Genomic DNA, 10,716 nt, shown 5'->3' on the forward strand with positions numbered 1-10,716 from the left:
TGAAATTGCATTTTTGTGCCCCCTACCAGTTTTATCATTGGAATGTGATACAAATGAGGCTACTGTGTGCTTTAGGACCATGCGAACGCCTCCGAGCGGTCAGGTAGGCAGTTTTGGAGTGTTTATCCGAGAGAAAAAAAATATTATGTCCCCTCCACTTCTAAAACCAAAGTTGCGCCCCTGCTCATAAGGCCATTCATGGAATGACTTGAAAAGCATTTTCGCTGGAGATTTAGATTTTCCACTGAGCAGGCTTTTTAGTTCAGGAGTTTGCCTAATCTGGGTTATGAGAGTTTGCATATGAACTCAGGATTAATGGGATAGTTCACACATGATAAAATATATTTTTTAAATCATACCTTAAAATTAGTCTATGGGCGAAGAGAGACAGTTCCAATGTGTTACTTAGTCACTGCCCTGGAATGCTGTTCAGACTATAGGCGTGCCATCTCTCAAGTAATTCAAACCAAGTTATTACACAACCACTTTGAGGAATAGCAACTCTGCCAGGGATTGTGTCATTAAACTACTTGGTTTGAAGGTATTATGATGATTTTAGCCTACTTTTTTTTAAGGATTTTGAATTGCTTAGATTGGTATATTTAAAGGCAAGGTGCAGTCAAAAACTTGATTTTGAAATAATACTGTGAAATTGTGGAAAGGATAATAATGCCCTTTTAGTGTAAGAGCTGTTTGAAAAGACCACCTGAAATTTCAGCCTGTTTTGGTGGGATGGAGTCTTGCCCTGCCTGGTGACATCACCAGGCTGTAAATTAGTTTATGGATCAATAAGAAAAAGAGTTCCAAACCTCTCAGCCAATAACAGCTAGTTTTCAGTTTCCCCCTCCCCAGTCAGACCACTTCCCCTCCCCAGTCAGACCACTTCCCCTCCCCAGTCAGACAGTTCCCCTCCCCAGTCAGACACCACTTCCCCTCCCCAAGTCCGACCACTTCCCCTCCCGCAGTCCAGAGCCACTTCTCCCTCCCCAGTCAGACCATCCCCCCTCCCCGGTCAGACCACTCTCCCTCCCCGGTCAGACCACTCTCGCCTCCCCGGTCAGACCACTCCCCTCCCCGGTCAGACCACTCGCCCCCTCCCCGGTCAGACCACTCTCCCTCCCCGGTCAGACCACTCCCAGACAGTCCTAGCTAAATTCTTGCTTGAGAAATTGCTCTTGGCTGAGAACCACATATTAAAAATTATAAATAAATTGATAACCGTCACAGTAAGATACTTAATTGCTACCCAGAAATGATTTGACATTGAGATAAAAATGGCTGCATTGGACCTTTTTAAAGTTATTGCATGTCACAGTATACCATCAAATTGTTGAATTGCTTACCACCACCTTTAATGGCAATTGATTCACTCTTGTCCTTCATACTCTACCTATATAATGGCACAATATATTAGATGTACCTAGATTGTCCTTGATGTGGAAGCGTCACAGCTGTTTTAGCACCGTTCAGTCTTCATTCAATCTTTTTAGTATCTATTGATGGATCCAACTCCCCGTCTCTGTCATTTAACTACACACACTACTACTACTATTCACTCACTCACACAGCGTTTAATGCACAGTAAGAATGATTGACAGCCAAACTGAAGGGACCACAGAGGAAGAGACTGGTTGCCCTGGCAACGCCAACAAGTGTTAAAATGCCTGTACCCCTGATAATGCACTGGGAGGGCTGTGAAAGCCCCTCTGGCTAAGTTGATGATGGGGATAAATGCTCCTGCAGTCCAATGCATACAAATGGAGGGTCAATCAGATACAGTGCGTCCTGGGGTGTTTTTGTCTACCGAGCAACGCCTGGCTGCTGACTATGAAATAGGCTAGTATCTTCTTTAATAAAATGTTATGCTGTTTCAAATGAAACAAAATACCCTGCTCTTGTTAAAGCTTTTAGAATTAATTTGGTTTGCTTGTTCCAGAGATTATTGCATCCATTCATCCAATACTTCACTGACTGTATACAACAGCAGCATACTGAATGGAATTCTGTGTGTTATGTTTATTTGAGTTAGTAAATCCAAGAAGGATAATGTAGCATTTTATTGCATTTTATCACCTACCAATCATAAAATCAAAATATATAGCTATGCCGATATTGGATGGGTATTTCACGACTCATTCACATTTTTACAACAAACTTCTGCATAACTGCTTCTTCAGCACGTTTAGGAGCATGTCTTCTCCTGTTAAACTTACAACCTGGTCCCTAGATTTGGATGTGCAGTGGGGGCGACAGCTTGACCCCTTGAGCGTGTGTTGGGTGGCAGGTATCCTAGCTTTTAATAGCGTTTGTCCAGTAACTTAAAGGTCGCTGGTTCGAATCCCTCAGCCAACTGGGTGAAATATATGTCTGTGCCCTTGAGCAAGGCGACCCTAATTGCTCTTGTAAGTCGCTCTGGATAAGAATGTCTGCTAAATGACTAAAATGTTAAAAAATATATATATATGTGCTTCGGCACGTCTCATCTTATTCTCCACTGACTCAGAAGATTGAAGTGTGTGTGTTTGCTGAGGAGGAGAGAAGGATGAGAGGGGATGGAGGGGAGATTCTTGTCATCCACTAAGCAGTGAAGGAAACTGGGGGGAGCCCCCTAGCTACCACATGCCTCCTCGCTCGTGTGTCCCAGATCTTGGTTTAGTTTCACATGCTCTGTCTAGCATGGGTAGCATTGGTCACAGTGTCACTGGCCAAGACGCTGAGCGAATTGTAAGCGGGAGTGTTATACTGTAGTCTAGTCTATCAAGCAAACAGGCTTGGAGATGTATAATATAAGGGTCGTGTGGGTTGAGGTCTCTGTCAGTCACCTCACAACACCCCTGACCCATGGAAATCCAAAGCCATTTTTAATATGATGTGATAGAAGGAAACTGCAACAACCAAAAACATTTTTTTGTTTATTCATATGCTGCTAAAAGCTGAATTTCAATATACAATACATACAGAACCTCATAGATTTCAGACCAATGCTGATTCTTGTAATTTTGTGAGCGTTTTCCATCTAGGGAAGGATCCTGCCTCCATTAATTTGCTATCGGGTCAGAAATTGGGCCATCCTGTGTACACATGACCCAAATCTATGAATATGTCACTTTGAGGTTTTAATTAACTACTCGAAGGCCTATGAATGTCTTTTGGGAAGAAGCCTCTACACTGGTACTCAGTTAATAATTCAACAATTCACTAGATAAATGATCAACATGGTACTGTACATACATGTAATGTTAAATGGTTTCAAGAGGCAGTTACGTGCTTTTCCTGATTCTAAGTCCTCGTTTTGAAAGGTAGCATGCTGTGTTTCCTGTATCTGTTTGTTAGTTCCTTGTCAGTGGTGCTGACAGATGAGTTTATTAAGGGGCCACGTGTCCAGCTGGCAGCCACCCTGCTGTTTCCTTCCACAACACAGGAGCGGACCAACAGTACAACTTCCTGTCATCCTGTAGTTTTCAGACCAGAGGTTCCCCTGCTTTGTTTCCCCCTCCAGGGCCACTCTATATCCCAAAAAAGTATTAACAACCAGTGTATATGAAACACTGAGTACGTTTACATGCACATTAATAATTTGATATCAAACTGATTATGGCAGTAGGCTGAGTATGGCATTAGTCATGTAAAAAACACCTTACTCTGCTCATCTTAATCGATGTAAGGTCAAAATCGAAGTAACACAATTTCCCCTCTGCTGTTCACTGGAAGCTGCACATTGAGATAAATAAGGTATGGTGGGACAAGGGGACGTCAGAGGTTCCAGTTTTGCTTTAGTTATGGCCATGACCTTGTAGGCTCAGGCAATTTCTGCAGACAGATACAAGTCTGTGTTTTGACCAACATTAATACAGCAGTTCTGTATGTTTTAAAATGGGACTCCCCTGTGGCAAAAGTCAAATGAATTGCACATGAAGGATTTATCACATTTGCAATGCAAATTATTTTACACTCTGGTTCACCCAATACACTGAGGCTGGATATTTATTAGGCGAAAGGTAAAAAGGCCAATGCTAGAAGAGGAAACTGTTTCTCTGTCTCTCTCTCACTCTGTCAAATGACACTTTTTCACTAGATAATGTAGTGTCATTAGGCTCCCTACAATGATCTGGCACGCACCACACAGGTTTTAATCGTCTGGCACGCACCACACAGGTTTTAATCGTCTGGCACGCACCACACAGGTTTTAATCGTCTGGCACGCACCACACAGGTTTTAATCGTCTGGCACGCACCACACAGGTTTTAATCGTCTGGCACGCACCACACAGGTTTTAATCGTCTGGCACGCACCACACAGGTTTTAATCGTCTGGCACGCACCACACAGGTTTCAAGGAGTGTCTGAGGAACCTGAATAGTTCCAGCATGCGTCACTAACCTGTCATTGTGTGTATAAGCGTGTGTGTGAAATGAATTTTCAGCCTCTGCTGCAACAGTAAATGCTTTTAAATGAGCCCCTCTAATATTTCACTAATTGTCACCGCCTTCTATTTCCCTGCTGTGACTGATGATGGTCATTATCCTCCTAGCCTGTTACTCTGCACATTACCTGTGAAATTGGTTTAGCTCAAAGTGTATTCCTCCTGAGTGGCAATCATCTGATGAGTCGAGGTTCTTTGATCTGCTTGGTTTACATTCTGTTGGCAGTCCTTTGCAGAAGGCAAAGTGAGAGAAGGTACAGAGAGGGGTTCTAGTGCTTAGATGTAGATTTATATGTCACCATTCACCAAGCCTTTGCACCAGAGCAAATTTCACACCTTTTTGTTTATCTTCCTCACAATTGAACAATCATGAGGTAAAGTTAACTCAAATAGTAAAACAGTAGAAGAAATGGTGCTTTTGCATTCTTTAATTACCTCTCGTTGCCATAAGAGCAAGTGACTGATCGATTAATTAATGATATCTGACAATACATTTGAAGTCAGTACTCACTCTTAATGAAAGCTATTAAACTACAGTACCCCCAGTGTGTCTGAGAACGAGATTACTGTACGCACAGTCTCTCTGGCATGTTTTTTCTCTGAAGACCTTAGACTTTGTGGGCCACGACACATCCATTTTGAGTTTAGTGATTAAAATTCAGGGCATAAAAAACAAAGACGATGCATTTTGAGGAGATCTTGTTATGGTTTGTTTTCACAGTTTTTTTGAACACGACTCGCCTCTGGCGGATAACAGAGGCTTCTGTTGTTAATCCTTTTTTCATTAGATTTGGAGTAAAGAGGGCACAGAAACAAAGGGAAGAGTGGAACCAACCGCACAGATTGTGGAGCTCCGATGTAGAACAGAAATGTGTCAGTCATATGTTGGGGATTCAGTTTAATAGTACAGGACTAGCTGCTCATGCAATTCCACCATTTAGGAGGTGCATGAATGAGAGAATGGACACACCACCTTTCTTTCTGATATTATTTATTCTAGACTGTTTGGCCCTGTGTACTTCTGGTTGTAAAATGCATCTGGTGATAGGATTGTAGCCACAGAGGGACATTGGATGTTTCTGGTCAACTAGGTGTACAGTATGTGCAGAGGACAAATCACTATCTTAGTGTGATGGGATCTTGGTGTGACGGGATGGGCGTTGAAAGTTAGTGTACTCAGCTTCTTGATGGTATCCTAGCATCTTTGTCAATAATAATAATAATAATAATATATGTCATTTAGCAGATGCTTTTATCCAAAGTGACTTAGTCATGAGTGCATACATTTTACATATGGACAGTCCTGGGAACTGAACCCACTATCCTGGCTTTGCAAACACCATGCTCTACCAACTGAGCAAGGCCATGACGTACTTTATGTTGACTTCTTATCCACAGAGAGAATAAATGAAACCCGTCAATATAAGCAAGTGGGGGGGACACTTTAGCCTAGCACATTCCTGAATGCTTCACATGTGAAGTTGTCTCTGGTGGAACTGTAATGTTACATCTCTGCCACAGTGCTTATGCATCCTGAGAAAAGTTGCTTTGTGCAGAGATTTGCCGTCCAAAAAATAAATAAAAGGACGTTGTAATATTAGCGTTTTGTTCTCACAAAAAAGCTCTTATTGTGCTGTGTAAAGCATCATTTCTATTTTTCAGTTTGAAGTGTTCAATTGTCTATCATACAAGCACAACCCATGCTACTGTCAAGCGCTCCAAAATGTTTATCCCATAGAATGCTACCACCACCTAGTGGTAGAAGGTCTTCTTGACTCCCCATACTGAATCATGCTGTGATGTTTCTATCTTCCTCCCAGACCCCAGGGGACAATCTGTGTGTGACCAGTGTAAGCCAGAGTACCAGGGGCCCCACTGTGACCAGTGCAGGGGTGGCTTCTACAATGCGGACAGCATCTGCCTTCCTTGCAACTGCAGCGGGAACGCCGACCCCGGAACCTCGCCCCGCATCTGCAACCCTGAGACGGGTCACTGCCTGAGCTGCGTCAACAACACGTCGGGGAAACACTGCGAGCGCTGCGCTGAAGGATACGTGGGTAGTGCCATCATCCACAGCTGCAAAGGTCAGAATCATTTAATAATAATCATCATCATTCATGTGGATGACAAGTGCTTCAAAGCAATTAACTCTGGTAGTGTTAAATTTCATCTTGCTTACTGTCTGTGTTAAATTAAAATTTTGACAATGTAACTCTAATGCAGTGTTATTTTTTCATCACTCTTATAAGCGTTAATATAATACTAGATTATAACAATGGATTCATATGTACACTGTGAAAGTGTTAAATATACATTAACAACGTTTCTATGACTGAGATATTCTCCTGTAATCACCATTGAATAATTGCACTGTAATATTAAAGATGTATAATAAAATCAACAAACAAAGCTGAGGATGCATAATAGTAAAACAATTAGCAGTGACCTTTATCAAGAGTGTTCATTGTGCTAAACAGACACACTTGCCTCTCTTCCCCAGCTATAGTCACTCCCACCCCTGAGCAGAACACGACAACAACCGCCTCCACCACCACCCTGACCCTGCGCTCCACCACCACTACCCCCTCTAGTGGCCAAACTATGACTTCCACCTCCAACGCCACCACCACTCAGCTGACCACCACAGCCTCCAGCACCACACCAGGTCTCCTCGCCAACACCACGGCCGCCATCTCCGAGGTCTCCTGGACCCAGTTCAATGTCATCGTCCTCGCGGTGATCATTGTGGCAGTGGTGGTGCTGATGGGCGTGGCGGGCGGTGTCTATACCTACCGTGAATACCGCAACCGCAAGCTGAACGCTCCGTTCTGGACCATCGAGCTTAAGGAGGATAACATCAGCATCAGCAGCTACCACGACAGCCTGCCCAACATGGGGGACGTGTCGGGCCTGCTGGAGGAAGAGGCCAGCATGGAGGTGGCGCCCAACGGCCAGCTGGCGCTTAGCAGCCCCATCAACATGTACAAGGCGTGATGATGGGCCATGGGTGGGGATGCTTCTTCTTCTTTGGAGTTTTAACGCCGGTGTGCAAGCTAATATTTATTGGTGTTACCGCAGCCTTCTGGACTAGTGTGATAAAGACGCATCCTCCGGGAAACTGTATTCTGTCCCATCTCTACCACACCCACCAACCCCACCCGTGGTGGCCACACCCACCATGAAACTCTGACTGGGGGAGGGATGTCTCTGACTGGGAGAGGCAGGGAGGGGGGAGGAAGGTCTCAGACTGGGAGAGGCAGAGATGGGGGGGAGGGAGGTCTCTGACTGGGAGAGGCAGAGAGGGGGGAGGAAGGTCTCGGACTGGGAGAGGCAGAGATGGGGGAGGTTTATCGTCCAGTCCTCAGGATTTGAATAATAAATGATCTGCTTGTTGTGATGACTTCAACAGAGAGAATAATGTTGCGGTTACTAAAATGAGGAAGAGCTGGAAGGATGGACTAACTACAGAATCAGAAATCCAGTGACTCCTGAGTCACCCAGACTGGGAGAAAACATGTAACATGACAACCTGAGTTTGAATGGTTCAGAAGGGCCTGGGAGTTTGAATGGTTCAGAAGGGCCTGGGAGTTTGAATGGTTCAGAAGGGCCTGGGAGTTTGAATGGTTTCAGAAGGGCCTGGAGTTTGAATGGTTCAGAAGGGCCTGGGAGTTGAATGGTTCAGAAGGGCCTGGGAGTTTGAATGGTTCAGAAGGGCCTGGGAGTTTGAATGGTTCAGAAGGGCCTGGGAGTTTGAATGGTTCAGAAGGGCCTGGGAGTCTTTGTGCCCTTCATGATTCAACCTTTGAGCCACAGGGAACCACATTGAGCTAGGAAGAGAGTGAAGGTGAGCATGTGGAGGTCCGTGAAGGCTGAGTGTCCAGCCAGGCCTGTGAAACCAGTGAACTGAAGCCCACTCTGAAACGCTGCATCACACAATCAAAAACATACTGAATATTGACAGTAGGTGCACCTCTTCATATACACATCCTCAAACACTATGTTTGCACATACAGTACTGCATACACATGCACAAGCACTAAATAAAACACACACACATGCACACCTTGTACCATAATAAAACACATACACACAAAATAAAGACAGAGTGTATTGTCCTGGTTGGTTTCAATAGAGGATAACTTGTTTCAGAATTGTTCATTTACATTGTATAATGAGAGAGAAAATGGACAATAGTTTTGCGACGATTATGATTCATACAACACTGCTGTGGGGCCATTTTGGTATGTTTGACACTAAAATGAAATGATTGCAGGGCTCTGGTACACTGTTAAGTCCAGGGCATCTATTTCACTAGGAGAAAACAAGAGGCTCCAGATTTTAAACAAGTGTTTTTGTTCATTTTATTTGATAATTTATTGCTTTTTGTTTTCCTCAATAAGCTTACTGCTAATGTGTTGCACAGCCAGATTTTAGCCATGCAGATGCCAGAAGGCCCATTACAGAAAATGTATTGGTTTACGGCTGAAACTGAAGTTAAGGCAGGAGAAGTCATTTTCATGGTTTCTTATTTTATTCATAATAATAATAATAATAATGAACTGGATTTGTGTAGCAAGTGCTCAAATAGTTTTACTATTATCCACTACTTCCACCTGGATGATGACGCTCGAGTTCAGTAGGCATGAAACAGAAGAAAAAGACTGAAACGGGGACACACTACCTGGACTTGTTTTCGTTTTCTGTTTCAAAACATTTTACCACCCGTGTTACCTACTGAACATGACCCAGCTGTCACAGTGGACAGATGAGGAAGTGCATCATACTAATTAAGAATCAGGGGGTGATTATGTGGGCATGATTGTCTGAGGGCCTGACTGGGAATTTAGCCAGGACAGCGGGGTTTAACAACACCCAGACTCTTGCAACTTTTTTGGAGCATAGCTAGTCATTTATGGAAAAGGATTAAACCATTTAGCGGTGAATTCAAAAGCATGCGGAAATAGGGAAGGCAGAGCTCTTTCCCAATTATTTTGAATACAACGCAAACTGGTTTGAATTATGAGATTTGGTAGAACTATTGTCACCATACCAGATAAAGGTTTCTTTGAAATTGTTATTACATGACCTTGTGCACCGAGTGTACAAAACATTAGGAACACCTTCATAATATTGAGTTGGACCCTCTTTAGCTCTCAGAACAGCCTCATTTATTCAGTGCATGGACTCTACAAGGTGTCCAAAGCGTTCCACAGGGATGCTGGCCCATGTTGACTCCAATGCTTTCCACAGTTGTGTCAAGTTGGCTGGTAGTGGATCTCTGCTCTGAATAGCTTGTTCAATCTCATCCCGCAGATGCTCAATTGGATTTAGATCTGGTGACTGGGCAGGCCACTCTTTGTGGAACCATTCCTGGACAATCCTAGCCTTGTAGCATGGGTCATTTTCCTGCTGAAAAAATCAATTTGCAGATGGATACACTGCTGCCATGAAGGGATGCACTCAGTGTATATCAAATGTCCAGTTTCAGTTATCAAAAATGGTTCTAACCTTCCTTCAAGCTGCTCAACGGATCTGAAGCTTTGAACCCCCCCCCCCCATTTCCCTGCAATACATTTCTCCCCATCTTTCCACCTAGAGATAATATGCTCTTACTCCCTCAGGTACTGTCCTGCTCATTGTAAATATGAACATGATGTACAGATTGGTTGTAAATAAGAAGCTACTATTGTAGATAGGAGAGGGTGAATTATTTTCAGGACTGGGAGATTCTGGGCCTCTGGGTTGTTTTGACATTCAGGCATATTAGAGGTATTCTCAACTCTGATCTCTTCCCATTGAAACGACATACCAACCATAATTCTTCCATAGAAGCATAGGTGCTGAGATTTACCAGATGCCTTTTCTGTCTGATACACCTTGTACATACCACAGCTAATGTAACCTACCAAAATTAAACTCTGTTTTTGTTAAATTTGTGTCAGTGTTGTTAATTTATTATATGAATGGTGCAATATGCAGAAATTGCTCCGGCATTTCCTTTTTGATCAAATTTGAATAGTTTGCCAAATTTCAGTTTGTGACAAAACAAGCAGTCATTGTGTACCATCTAAAGCGCTGTGAAATTGTATTTTCAGTTTGAAGCTGGTGTACAAAACCTAAAGTAAAAGACGCAAAAACTAAACTTAAGAACGGGAAGCATAGAAATAACACACATACTTTAGAACAGATCTACCACTTCTCACTTAATATGGAGTTGGTCCCCCTTTTGCTGCCACAACAGCCTCCACTCTTCTGGGAAGGCTTTCCACTAGATGTTGAAACATTGCTGCAGG

General features: G+C 43.3%; 1 protein-coding gene across 1 annotated transcript in view; it reads left to right on the forward strand.

Annotated features, from left to right (window-relative positions):
* Positions 1-10,355, forward strand: part of LOC112080620 (multiple epidermal growth factor-like domains protein 9) — a 72,398-nt gene extending 62,043 nt beyond the window's left edge. Inside the window, exons 5-6 of the mRNA XM_024146456.2 lie at positions 6,244-6,507; positions 6,924-10,355. Coding sequence (XP_024002224.1) covers positions 6,244-6,507; positions 6,924-7,417 — 758 coding nt within the window. The 3' untranslated portion in view covers positions 7,418-10,355. The remainder of the gene's footprint in view (positions 1-6,243; positions 6,508-6,923) is intronic.
* Positions 10,356-10,716: the final 361 nt, after the last annotated feature.

Source organism: Salvelinus sp. IW2-2015, unplaced genomic scaffold (genome assembly GCF_002910315.2).
Source record: "Salvelinus sp. IW2-2015 unplaced genomic scaffold, ASM291031v2 Un_scaffold16393, whole genome shotgun sequence".
Lineage (NCBI taxonomy): Eukaryota > Metazoa > Chordata > Actinopteri > Salmoniformes > Salmonidae > Salvelinus > Salvelinus sp. IW2-2015.